General features: G+C 44.9%; 1 protein-coding gene across 2 annotated transcripts in view; it reads left to right on the top strand.

Annotated features, from left to right (window-relative positions):
- Positions 1-3,283: 3,283 nt before the first annotated feature.
- The window catches only part of PARVG (parvin gamma), a 55,401-nt gene continuing 44,318 nt past the window's right edge, over positions 3,284-14,366 (top strand). For both annotated transcript variants that reach the window (XM_066590195.1, XM_066590194.1), the window contains exons 1-5: positions 3,284-3,423; positions 4,934-4,999; positions 8,057-8,121; positions 10,667-10,769; positions 13,115-13,252. In XM_066590195.1, the coding sequence (XP_066446292.1) occupies positions 4,939-4,999; positions 8,057-8,121; positions 10,667-10,769; positions 13,115-13,252 (367 nt within the window). In that variant the 5' untranslated portion in view covers positions 3,284-3,423; positions 4,934-4,938. The remainder of the gene's footprint in view (positions 3,424-4,933; positions 5,000-8,056; positions 8,122-10,666; positions 10,770-13,114; positions 13,253-14,366) is intronic.

Genomic DNA, 14,366 nt, shown 5'->3' with positions numbered 1-14,366 from the left:
TTAGGTATGTAATATTTTGCGAGGGGTTCGTTTTATTTCCCTGCATCTCATGTGACATTTCCTTACACTTGAAAAGAAACTATGTAATAGATTTGCCTTCCCTCCATCATCTTCTATGCTTTTTCCTGCATTATTTGTTAAAGGGCCAGCGCTCTCGGTGCAAATCCTTTTGATGTTAATATAGTTGAAGAATTGTTTAGGCTTGTTTTTGCTCTCTTTGGCGATCAGTCTTTCTGCGTCCTCCTTAGCAATTTTAATCTTTTCTTTTCATATTTCTTTACAATAAAGATGCAATTTTGCCGCGATTTTCTTTAAGACGAGCGCTATTTTTGCGCTGCTAAGCAGCCTACAGGATGCACTGCATCAATAGGTTCCTAAAGAAGCGTTCATATGGATGATTGTTGGACTCGCTAAATTAGCACATCCAACAAAGATAGGACATGTGTGACTACGATGTCCGCATCTAAGGTCCGTGCTGCGCTAAAAGATAGGACCTGAACTATGTTTGGTGTGATGTGCAGGAGTTTCCATTAACCCTTTACTTGCTGCTCTCAACGTCGATTGCGGCATGTAAGAAGTTAACAGTGGAGATCTTTATTCTCACCGATCCCTGTTGGTGCAGTAGGAGGTGGGATGCCAGTCAAAGCTGTGTCCCCTTGCAGATGGCACAGGTGCAGCTTCTGAGCCCATGCCATGCACAGGACATCAGTTTTTGCATCCTGTTCTTTTAAGTAGTAGGTAGCCAGTAAACTTGGCGTTAAGGGGTTAACGCTCCCCTAGCAGAAGAAGAAGAAAATCACAAGCCATAAGGTCCGGGGAACATGGAGGCCAAGGAATATGTCACTATCGTCACCACATGCACGGCCAACCTATCTGTCTGTCTGTCGCCGCTCACTTCGATGAATTCTGGGACTTCCTGTGCCGGCTGCGGCAGAAGCCACATCTGTAGCATCCAGGAACCAAACCCCAGGATTGTTTCTTCATGGATGAATTCTCATGGGAGATTGTGCAATTAGCAGTCAGGAGCCCCAACATCTCAGCCATTCCTCGTCCCCGAAAACAGGGGAGCCAACAGCTTCAGCCACCCAGCAAACAGAAATGCAATGGCAGGTTCTTGCACCTCGACAGCAGCAGACCGCGCCGCGGGCCTCGGCTGACAGCATGTAGCGATGCTTCTCCGTAGGGTCCTGGAGAATCTGCAACTTGTAACACAGAACTACATGCTGTATCTGCTGGAGGTATCATCACCACCATACCCTCCCTACGAGCGGCACTACACAATATACCAGTACAGATGCCAACAGTCCCAGCGGCAATTCGCCACTGCTCTGCCAACCAAACCCCACACTAACACTTCCACCACAGTAGTCATGGCTATTTGCCTCGGCTACCTGGACAACCCAACTGTTGCATACGCTTCTGTAACAGTCCAGCAGTTTCCCCGACCCGTAACGCCATTACAAGGCTCTATGGATCTCCTGGCATGCCTTTCGCCGTACCCAGCTGTGATCCTGGTATCGGAATTTGTGGTTTGTTGGAATATTTGATAAAAGTTTTCTTTTTATACATTTGTTGTCGGTGACATATCGTTGTTCACAAACGGCTTGTTTGGTGTCATTTGTAGGTTTTTATCTCAGCACTTCCTGTCTGTTATATATGTGGTGCTGAGATAAAAGCTGCATCAGCTTCTGGTTCAGCTAAACGAATCACCCAGCCGGCGTCCACTGCTACAAGAAGACCAGAAGACCATGCACACAGCAGGGTATCATATAGGGAAATATTTATAGTAGCCAAGCAAAGGGTTAAATGATTATTAGTTTATAATATGGCCAAATTATGCAAATATTCGTTTTAAGAAAAACTGGAGCAAATCAGACCGTATTATGATCTTTATATATATAAAGGCAAAAGCCCTCGACTGACGGACTCAACACTAATTCTCTAACTTGTATAATCGGTGTTGTACAAACGTGAAACTTGGAACGACCAAGAGCGGTATAACAGGGTACTAGAGCCTCCATATCTGTCCGTATCACATCTTGTATCCAAGCTAGAGGTGGTACAACAGGGTACTAGAGCCTCCATGCTCGCCTGTATCACATCTTTTATCCAAGCTAGAGGTGGTACAACAAGGTACTAGAGCCTCCATGCCCACCTGTATCACATCTTGTATCCAAGCTACAGGTGGTACAACAGGGTACTAGAGCCTCCATGCCTGCCCGTATCACATCTTGTATCCAAGCTAGAGGCAGTACAACTGGGTACTAGAGCCTCCATGCCCTCCATATCACACTTGTATCTAAGCTAGAGGCGGTATAACAGGGTACTAGAGCCTCCATGCCCCCCTGTATCACATCTTGTATCTAAGCTAGAGGCGGTATAACAGGGTACTAGAGCCTCCATGCCCGCCTGTATCACATCTTGTATCCAAGCTAGAGGCAGTACAACAGGATACTAGAGCCTCCATGCCTGCCCGTATCACATCTTGTATCCAAGCTAGAAGTGGTACAACAGGGTACTAGAGCCTCCATACCTGCCCGTATCACATCTTGTATCCAAGCTAGAAGTGGTACAACAGGGTACTAGAGCCTCCATGCCTGCCTGTATTATATCTTGTATCCAAGCTAGAGGCAGTACAACTGGGTACTAGAGCCTCCATGCCCTCCATATCACACTTGTATCTAAGCTAGAGGCGGTATAACAGGGTACTAGAGCCTCCATGCCCCCCTGTATCACATCTTGTATCTAAGCTAGAGGCGGTATAACAGGGTACTAGAGCCTCCATGCCCGCCTGTATCACATCTTGTATCCAAGCTAGAGGCAGTACAACAGGATACTAGAGCCTCCATGCCTGCCCGTATCACATCTTGTATCCAAGCTAGAAGTGGTACAACAGGGTACTAGAGCCTCCATACCTGCCCATTTCACATCTTGTATCCAAGCTAGAGGCGGTACAACAGGGTACTAGAGCCTCCATGCCCACCATATCATATCTTGTATCCAAGCTAGAGGCGGCACAACAGGGTCCTAGCGCCTCCCTACAAGGGGTTAGTTCTCCACTATAAATGATGCTTCTGCTCTGATCAGTTACTTATGTTACAATCACAGAGATTAAAGCATCATTCGCTTCTGACAACTTCTTCTGGGATGGATTGTTTCTGACAATTAGTGTCTGATTCCTCCGGCTGATATTTGTCACAGTTACATTTTGCAGTAACTTCTCATTTACAACTGAATGGGGAAGTTTGTCAACCACAATTGGTCTCGCTGTCACGGAAGTGACGCCTCACAGACTGGATGCCAGTCACATCTGCATTTCCTAGATATTGCAGCGATAACCTAACTGAATATCAATCGGTGTGGAAGCAGCAGCAGCGGCTGAAGACCCCGACCGGCGACGGAGGTGGAGCTTGGGCCAGTCAGGTAAGAGATTCGAACAAAGGTGTAATTACTTAAAGGGCTTTTCTCATGTTGTTTAGAGAGGGTCTGGTTCTTCCATTTAGGACCCTCACTTGTTAACCAGACTGGAGAGCAGATGTAAAGAATGTTTCTTGGTCTGAAGCAGCGCCAACCTTAGATTAGATAGCACCCTGTTTGCAAAGTTTTTTGCACCCCCATCATAACGAGAAAAAAAAACTATATACTGTATACTGCACTGATGGGTAGTCTGCCTGTATTCTGTATACCCAACAGCTTAGTGAATAAATAAATACCGTACCAGAACCAAGCTCAGTACATAAGTACAGCACCAGGACCAAGATTGTAAAAAGAAATGCAGCACCAGAAACAATCTCAGTACATAAGTGCAGATCTAGAACCTAGCTCATAATATAAACACATTACTAGAACCTCGCTAATAACATAAATACAGCCCCAGAATCAAGCACACAACACAAATACAGCACCGGAAATAAAGTTACATACAGTAGCAGAACTAAGTGACTGTGTTGCACCAATGGTTTGACAGCGGTGCCTTGGAACATCAGAAAGGAGGAGACAGAGCCAGAAGGAGGACGATTCATAGAGCTCCATGAAATGCTGCCACACAAATACATAAGATCATCTGGCTAGGATAAACTAGGGGTGGCCTATATCTGGCTTGTTTTCATTCCCCCAGCAAGCTTGAGGCTGGCGCCATGTCTGACCACACTGGTCATACTTGGCTATGGAAGGCCATACTGTGAAGAACCCAGCTTGTTTATACTGTATACAGCCCGTCTATTGATTTTCATAGATACTGTGTAATGCTTCATTTGACCTGTAGTTGTGCTGCAGGGGAATTGAACACTTTCCTTATACTCTCTTAGCAGATCATAACTGATCACTTGTAGTCCCAGGAGCGGGACACCAATCAACTCTCTGTTAGGAAAAACAAAAAGGATTTCTGAAAGTGGACAACCCTTTTAACATGCTCTTTTTTTTTGCAAAATAAAAGCATTTACTTGTTAAAAATTATAAAAAATCTATTTTCAAATACCCTATGAGGAAATATTTAATAGGTAATATTGCGGGGCAGAGGTCCCCATTCAGAATCAGTTTAAGCAGAGCAGCTACAATGGGCATCTCTTCCATTGGAGGACCCAACACACCTCTAGATTACATGGGACTACCCATGAGCTTCAGTGAACACTATGTGAATCCCTATTTCTCCAGTGGAGGCGCTGTAGGACAGTGTAACACTTTCTGCTGTATTACCGTTGATCAGCGAAGGTCCCAGTAGGACACATCTATCTATAATTGTGTGGAGATGCATCTACAAGCAGAAAACTGGGCTAACTGAAAAGCAGGAACAAGTGCGACCAAAGTGTCCTATATGGCGCACATACATTATTTCCATTTTGGCTGCATACATTAATAGGTGACCCCTTGGAAGGCAGTTTGAGAAGGATTGCAGTAGACCGTATTCTAATCGATTGGATGTATTTTCCTACAGACCAAATGGACCTAATAATTCAGTCTGGAGACTCCCAGCAGGCATCACTGGATGGAGCGACCACAGGTAATATTTAAAGGGCACCGTCACTGTTATATAATCTACAGTCAATGTTAAATAGAAGATTATCGGACAACACAAGCTGGGGGACAAATCACTAATATCCCAAAAAGGGTTTTTTAATAAATCACTAAGCTTGAGAAAGGCGCCTTGAAATACGCCGAAACGAGTTGCTTATTTTGTGATTCTTTGTTTATTAAAAATACCTTTTTGGGATATTAGCATCTATAGTGGATTCCTTTTTGATCTCACAAGAGCGCAGAGGAACGTTTTTTGTGCAAAGTCTGCGTAGTTTGGTATAGGTCTTCACTAGAGATGAGCAAGCACACTCGGTAAGGTCAGTTACTGCCTTCTCGTCCGAGCGTGCTCGAGGGGGCGGCGGGGGTGAGCGGAGGGCAGATCTCTCTCACGCTGCCCCTCCCTGAGCACGCTCAGACGAGAAGGCAGTTACTGACCTTACCGAGCGTGCTCGCTCATCTCTAGTCTTCACCCATTTCACATGTAGAAGTTGTGGATGTTCGGGTGCTGCTCTCCATAACTGTGGATATTGTGTGGGATGCAAAGTGGACCTACTAACATCAAAGCCTGCCGGGACTTCAGGTGCTAGCAGAGCGCAGAGGAAAATTGATCTCATAAGAACGCAGAGGAAATTTTTTTGCGCAAAGTCTGTGTATTTTGGTATATGAACCTGTATGAAGGCCAGTGTGGTGGCCCAGAGTTGGGGTTCCTCCAGCACTTCAGAATTTGTATGTTTTGTGTATGGAGTGTTAAATGGAATAGTAATATCTGTATTAACACAACAGTGCATGAAAGGGTTAATGTCTGGAAAATGTATTGTTTTTGTCTCGTTATGTGTATTGGTCTATGTGCATGTGTGGAAGTGCGTCCGGTGACTGAGTTTGAGAGGAGAAGAGTCTGGAAGCAAGAGGTGCTGGAGATGGAGGAGAGATGGGCTGGTGCTCCTGCCGGAGCTCAGCCATGGCGGAGTCTTTCCCCTTCAGGATTTGGAATGCAGGACATGCAGAGTATGCATAGGTGTGAGAGTGCAAGAATCGCATGCTCCCCCACAGAACCGCAACTTAAGCGAGACCAGTAAGAAACTACCTAATGTTAGTCACAAGTCTGAACATGTTGGAAAGGCCGTGCAGTAGAGCGCGTTTCACCCAAGAAGGAGATCCATCAGATAACTGTGACCGAGGATGTTTGTGACTAGGGGAACCCAAACCGTGCAAGTATGAGAAATAAGGCGAGAGATGGAAGTCTACAATCCATTATACAAATGTTGTATTTGTAAAGTACCGGTTATGTTATTTTGAGTAAAAGGACTAAACCGCGCGGCCGTAGTTTTTGTTGGTAAAGTACTGGTGTTTGGAGTACTCTTTATTCAGGATGAGTAGTTCATCGCTGGTTCGGGGATATTGGGGTCATGATGACAAACAAGAACTACTTTAAGGTAACGAAGGTTACTCCACGTGACCTCCCCTATTAGTAACGAGGTCGGGCTTTTAGTCACCCATCTAGAGGAGACAGTAGAGCCACCCGTGACCTACTGCTATCTTCAACCCCTGCTGTCTCCTTGGCTAAGGGCCTGACACTTGGATGTTACTCAAGATTCTGTCAACTTGTATGAAGACCATTTAAGCAATTACTCATCTCCTTGATCGGATCTAATTATACGGCTCAGATTGCGACATCTAAAAAGGAGATGCAAAAAGTCTAAGGGGTGTGTCAACTTGTGGCCAAGTCTACAGGGTGGAGCCTGTAAAATCGATTGTTTCTTCGCATTCTTTTTTAATCAACCTGTGAGAAGGCCAGTTAAATGATTGCCAATCTCGTTGATCAGGACTAATTATATGGCTCAGATCGCACGGTCTAAAAAGAGGTGCAAAAAGTCTATGGGTTGTGTCTACTTATGGCCAAGTGAAATTGTTCATCCCCAGTACTCTCTGAATTGGACCTGTATGAAGGCCAGTTAAACAATTGCCATCAGAAGTAGTTATACAGCTCAGATCAAGTTGTCTAAAAGTGGTGCAAAAAGTTTAAAGGCTATGTGTACTTGTGGCAAACTCTGGAATGGAGCTTGCAAAATAGTTCATCCCCAATACCTCTGAATTGTCCTGTATGAAGGTCAGTTAAACAATTGCTGAGCTTGAGGACTGGAACTAATTATACGACTCAGATGGAGCCGTCTAAATGGGGACACAACATTTCTAGGGGGTGTGTCTATTTGAGCCCAACTCTCAGGAGATGGAGCTTCTAAAATCCATGAAGCTTGTAAACATATACAGGTTAGAGGGATAGAGAGTGTTGGATACCCTAACGCATGTTCATGAGGTACCTCCTTCATTTTAAGGTTTAACATTTCATGCATGAGTGACAATCCCTTTTAGGAAAGAGGTGCTGATATTTGCTGAGGAAGGTGGTGGCCAGCCAGGAGAAAATGTGGTATTTACATGATGGTCATTCAGATGAAGGCCCCCATAGTGGAAACCACTTTTAGAGTGTCTCTCTTGCATCAAACCAAGCAAAAGACCACGTACAAATTTACCAGCACATCCAAAATCATGACTGCGCTCCATTGTCATACTCCAGGGACACCTTGCTTACATTTGTTGCATCGGTAATCCATGAATTAAGATCCATTTATGGGCAAAGATGATCGCTCAAAATTCATCAGAAACTGACAGTTCTGAGCGATCACTTTGCATTAGGTACTAATGGGCTAATCAGCCCATTAGTAGCTAACTTGCTTCATTTGCATGTATTTAGAGAACAGCGGGTGGTCTGTTCTCTTAAGACATTGCTTTTGTTCTGCCAGGGGCAGCAGGCATCATATAATGCTATCAGGGCTGCCCCTGGAGAACTTAGTGTGACGTCCCTCTTATCAGGGACAATGGCTTTTATGCTGAGCTGAACTCAGCTATGGACGAAGAGTGCAAGGTAAGTGCACAATGGGCACACATTTACAAACAACGACTATCGTTCAAAAGCCGTCTGATTAACATCTACCTTGATAGACACATCAGTCACCATGTAAACACTCTACAATCATTAATATTGTAGGTGAAGTGCGAAAGATTTTGCAGCCAAACTCAGAGAATGATGCTAAGCTTCAGGAACTGAAGACGGTACGTTGTGTTCATTATCTGATGTATTCTGTTATTTGATCAGTGCTTACTTTACACTATAGAGGAGCAAACTGAAGACTGCTTTGTAAAGGCTTATTGAACTCAACTATACTTCAACTATCCAAGATATACAAGTTCCTATGCAGACAGCAGGTTTTTGGAAAGGGATGCACAGTAGAAAGAACTTGAACCAATTTGGACTTGAGATGTTGGAAAAAGTTTGGCAGTAAGAGAAAATACAGTTCCAGGAGTCCATTTTTGGGTTGACCCACACTAACACAAGATTCTGAGTCTAAGGTATCCTTCATTCTTCACTCCTAACTCTCTCAAGGAGTTCTGGACTTTGCTGGTCGAATACTCAGGTCATGGTCCCCAATAAATGGTTGGACAACGAATCATGGGTTGGCCTGATGATGAAAAAACAAATCCTAGTAGGTAGCAGGCAGGAGAAGGTGAAGTCCAAAAATTGGTGTGAGAAGGCATGGTCAGAAAGTCAGCCTGGGGTTGGTACCCTTAACTACCGCAAGGAGGTGTAGATTTTGCTGGTTGAATATTGAAGTCATGGGACAACAAACAGTGGGTTGGCCTAGAGACATAGGACAAATCCAGGTAGACAACAGGCAGGAGAAAGTGGTTAGGCTGAGCTCTGCACCCTTAACTCTCGCAAGGGAGTGGGGACTTAAGTAGTCAAATATTTAGAGCCCAGACCTCAGCATAGTCCCTGACAGAGTGTTGGACAGCAAATAGGTTGGACAAACAGGATTAGTACCAGGCAGGAGAAGTTCAGATCCAAAATTAGTACTGGAATGCAGGCTGGGTTTGGTATACAAATGGTTGGGCCAAGCAGAGGCAGGCAAACTGGGTCAAACACAGGAAATATCAGAAAAATGGTCAGGGAACTCACTACAGTGGCTTATTTGGAAGATTAGAGTGGTTCATTATATGCTCATGGGAAGGTCACATCACTTGCCGCTTCTTGAATCTGTGTCTGGATCTGTTCATTGCAAGCAGATGAGAGCCATCTACAGATGACTCCACTGGTTCAATGCTGCCCATCAGTACTTTAACCCTGTCTTCAGTTTGCTCCCTCTAGTGGCAAACCTTCTTTTACAGAAATGTTGATATTTACTAAATCTGTGCATACAGTCTCAATGAGATAAAAAAAATGGTGGCATACTGCATGGAAGCACCATATGGCAGCCAACACAGTGCCTACAGGTCTGCAGTATAGATCCATAGGAACGCCACATAACCAATCACCGTCTATGATAATGCTGAGATGCAGCTCATTGCTTCTGAATTGTATTAACTTCTGTACCGCCACGTTTCCATCCAATATCTTTACTTACGGAGACGAGGCTGAGAAGTCAGAAGCTAATCTTCGTCTCATTATCTAGACTTCTGTTCTGCGGTTTAATCAGTACATGATGTAGAATTGGGACAATGGGATGAAATGTAAATGTATCTGGAGTATTATTAGAGCATGATCGACCTTTCATATTCTCATAGTGGCAGGGAATGAAAACGCAATATCTTCGGTGTGACCTTCTGTCACAGACACGGGCACATTCTGCTCCCTTTATGGGTTTTGTTTTTCAATGAATTAGGACATTCCCTTCTGAAGGCTCTGGAGCAGCGAATGACTTGAATGTAATTCTTATAGTTTAAGGGCTGCATACAAATAACTTACAGCATGTTACTAGGATATGTCGTCAATATGGGATCGGTGTTGGTCCAACTTCTCGAACCCCCATGACCACTTCAACAAAAAGATGTCTTTGTCCCTTTGGCTTCTGTCAGACACAGGGAGACTGGGTTGTGTGGAATGATGTGACCATAGGACTGCAGAATATTTATTAAGGTTCTCATGGGGGGCAACATTTAGCCTGGGGGCGAGCAAACAGCACTGGCCTATGAGTAGCTGAAGAGCACCACCTTCAGTGGCATGGGGTTCCTTGAGACAGGACTTAGGGGGACTACCTGGTTTTACCACTGGCTCCTTACCCATTGATTGAGGCACTAATGCCGATGTTGCCAGTTCTGTCACCAGGATGCTGTACTTTTGGAAAACCGTGTTTAAATGTCCTACTGGCTGAAGAAGCCTATGACAGGGTCTCCGGGCTGGTACTCAACAAGTAACATCACCCGGTTGATACATCTTGTTACCAACTCTATTCAACAGTATCTCCGGTAATGTACCAACTTCAACACAACTTGGGAGGCTGATGACTCTGGTGGGTTCAAGACCATCTTCCGGTTAAATAGTAATCAGCCTTGTATTGACTTTTTGAATAGCAGTCCTGGAATACACAAAGTTGGCCACAAAATAAGAAATAGCAACCAATCACAGCGCAGCTTTCATTTTACCTCGGCACTATAAGAAATAAAAGCTGAGCTGTGATTGGTTGCTATGGGCAATAAAAATTACTGGGGAAATCTATGAGTTTTCGACTTTTCATTACGCCAGTATTTGGCGCCCGGTACTGAAGAACGACCGCGCAACATTTATACATTAGATGGACACATTTCTTGTTCTGCTCTTCAGTTTCTTATCGACTGGATCAACAATGAGTTACAGAAGGAGCACATCGTGGTGAAGAGCCTGGAAGAGGATCTCTTTGACGGTTTAATTCTTCATCACCTTTTACGTAAGATATTTTTACACCATATTATTTCTGCCAGCGCCGGAGCGCTCAAGCTGCTGATGTAGATTAAGTGAAGGACTTGGCTCCGACTGCGTTCTCCAGGTTGTTTACCATGTAGAATCCTAAGTACACTCGCTAGGTATGAAATACGCTCCTCGGCTTTTTGTTACAGCGAAGGCTTCGTTTTTATTTTTGACTTTCTGTCTGGCGTATGTAAGATGATGTTTTTGAGTTTTCACCCCCATCCACACTTTTATATATCACTCATCACTCACCGACTTAGTGCGCAACGCTATACACAGATGGTCCCGGTCCTCCATGGGGGTTCACAGACTAATTTAAGAATCTAAAACACTTGGGGCCAATTTTGTAGGAAGCCAATTAATGGATCAGGATGTTTTTGCCGCCATCATTTTGGGTTGTATCCTTAGTCATGTTGCAAGACCTGTTAGAAGGTCGGACATTGAATTATAGAGAAGCTGCTGTTACAATTTTCGACCGCCAGCTTACCTTTCCCGGCAGCCATGGCACGGGTCCAGCGCTGATATTCCCCAGGCAACCTGCTTCAGTGTCTGCTTGCCCACTGACAGTGGCCTGGAGGGCACACACAGCCACTTCTTAAAGGGCCAGTGTGCACCTTACGATAATTTGGTATCAATAGCTACTTCTGGCATCCTTGCCCAATGGACGGTGCCTGAGTTTGTGGTCTTTTGGTCCTGCTTAAAGGGCTTGTCCAGTTACTAAATGACTTTATAAAATAAGATCCAAATGACTAAAGACAATAAGAGAAAACGGTACTTACTCTTCCTCCAGCGCTGCAGCCCTGGGGATCTTTTGGTCAAGTGACTGGTGCAAGTGATCAGAAGCCACGGCCTCACCGTTCGGCACTTCTGGCATCATGACGCCCAGGATGTGTGTGCTAGTGCTAGGAAGACGGGCGGTGGCACTACAGCCTTCGATTGGCTACAGCAGTTACTTGTCTTCTGCTGTCAACACAGACCAGGAGGACAGCAGGACGACAGCGCTGGATCGCTGGGCTGAAGACATTTTGTAACTGGACAACTCCTTAAAGGTGTCTTTTCAATTGTGCCTTGATTTTCCAGTCCCCAGCTATTGCTAGTCTTGAGTGTGTTCCCGTCTCCGCTCCTGACCTTGGCTTGTTATAGTGACCAAGCTTCCGCCCGCTGCCTGCCCTGAGCGCTGGCCTGTTTTACCATGCTGAACCCATTCTTTGCATCCCAACATCTGCTTGTTCCTCATCCGGAATTCTGTTGCCTAACCCCAGCAGGACCATCTGACTACGATCCTGTTCACACACTCAGATACTGTTCCTTGGCCTACAGTAACGTGTTCTGCCATATTACTGGAGCCAATGCAGAGTGACCATCGGGGGGCCTTGCAGCAAAACCCACATCCTAATTGGTGGGGGTAAGGTTTAAGAATGGGGTACCTCAGGTGTTGCCTCTGGATTTGGTCTCAAGCCAAGCCAGTGTGTGGCACAGTGAATTTATGTCTGCTGACTCTGCCAGCTACATGCCAATAGGTGGTGCTTCAGAGGCATTAGCATACCTTATTTCCCAGGAAGTATTGCATGTCCTATAAGTCTCCCTAAGCCTACCTGCACTCTTTACAAGGAGAAACAGTATTCCCCATACCCACATCAGAGGCTTCTCACCCAGCCATCTAGAAATCTATGGGTAACGCTGAGGGAAAAGAACCCTAAAACAGTTGTTGATATGTGGGCATCCTTCCCTTATAGAGAAGTCTCTGCTTTGGCTTATATCCTTAGTCATCTTACAAGGCCTGATAGATGGTTGGGTATTGATTTTTAAAGCAGCTACCTAACAATAAGTGGTGCTGCAGAGGCATTATTCTTTCTGCCATGTGCATACCTTATTTCCCAGGGAGCATTGCATGGTCTATGAAATGTTCTCTGCCTACTTGGCGCTCTCCACAAGGTAAAACAGTACTTTCCCAGACCATCAAAGGAACATACAAATTCCATGAAGATGTTGCTCTGCTCAGATTTAAACTCAGGATCTCAATGTTTTAGAACACGTCGCACCATGCAGTCATTTCCCTCTAAGAATAAAAATCGCAAAAAAACAGGGTCAATGTTTGGGGTCATATTGGTTGTCACAGACGGAGATAAGCTAAGAAATTGCCGAATATAATTAAGTTTATAGAGATCAAAAACTAAAAACAGCGCCACCCTTGTCCATGGGCCGTGCTGGTATTGCAGCTTAGCCTCATTCATTAGAATAAAGTTGAGCTGAATTACCAGGTACGGCCCATCTCAAGTACATGAAACATCTCGGTGACAATCTATATTTACTTCTGCTTCACAGAAAAGGTTTCAGACCTCAAGATAGAAGTGGAAGAAATCACATTAACGGCCATCAACCAGAAACGGAAGCTGGGAGTCATACTGAAAACTGTCTCTTCATGTCTGCAACTGGAGGAAAGCCAGCCGTGGGACGTGAACTGTAGGTACCGCTTATCTCCATAGCTCTGTGTCTCAGCGAGTATATTAAAAATGCTACATCTGTCCTTTAACAAGTCCCATGTCTTTTGAGCATGTAGGTGGAGATTGGCGCCTTAGACTCCACCCATCAGCTAGGCCACGCCCTAAATCATGTAGGGCCTTAAAATGTTTGTCTGCTCTTAGAAAATAACGCAGAAGATCGTGAAGCTCTACTCACAACATCCAGCACCCTCTGCAGATTATTCCTTGTCCCTCTCTTGGCGGCGTCCTCTTGTTCACACAACATTGTACCTAATTAACATATTCATACACATCATTTTCATATCGATGTACAATGATCATCACATTCCTACGTAGATTTTCCCAATAGTAGATGATCTTTCCTCTAGCCCACCTGGACACAGGCCTATAGGTTACCAGGCCCTGGTTGTACAGTCCTTGTCATCAGGGTCGGCCTTAGGTTAGATAGTACCCTACCCACATATACAATATACATTTTATATATATGTAGTCTGCCTATATTCTGCTTGTGCAGAAAACAGCAAGACAGCAACATACGCACACCAGAACAACTCAGTGTTCTAAATACGCCTTAATACGGTCCTAGAACCAAGCTTATAACATAAATATCTCAGTACATAAATACAGACCCAGAACCATGCTCATAACATAAATACGGCACCAGTACCAAGCTCATAAATGCAGCAGCAAAAGCAAACTAGATATAAATGCAGACCCAGATTCATAACATAAATACTGTAGCAGAACTAAGTAATTGTGCTGCCGGGGCGCCAATGAACTGACAGCGGCACCTGGAAAACCAGAGGGGAAGGATGATGATTCATGTAGCTCCGCAAGATGCTGCCGCATGGAGGATGAAGATCTGGCTGGGTGGACCCAAGGGGGGTGATGACCACCAGAGGTGTAACTTGGAAGTTTCTGTGCCCGGGTGCAAAATCTGTAATGGGGCCCCCAACTATAATGCTTTTTCCATAGTACTGGGCTCCCAATATGTAGAAGAGAGGCCTTATGGCCCCCCTAAGGCTCATGGGCCCGGGTGCAACCGCATCCCCTGCACCCCCTATAGTTACGCCCTTGATGACCACCATGCTACA

The sequence above is a fragment of the Eleutherodactylus coqui genome, chromosome 2, assembly GCF_035609145.1.
Source record: "Eleutherodactylus coqui strain aEleCoq1 chromosome 2, aEleCoq1.hap1, whole genome shotgun sequence".
Classification (NCBI taxonomy): Eukaryota; Metazoa; Chordata; class Amphibia; order Anura; family Eleutherodactylidae; genus Eleutherodactylus; species Eleutherodactylus coqui.
Note: the sequence above shows the minus strand (reverse complement) of the source record. Positions and strands in the feature narration are given on the sequence as shown.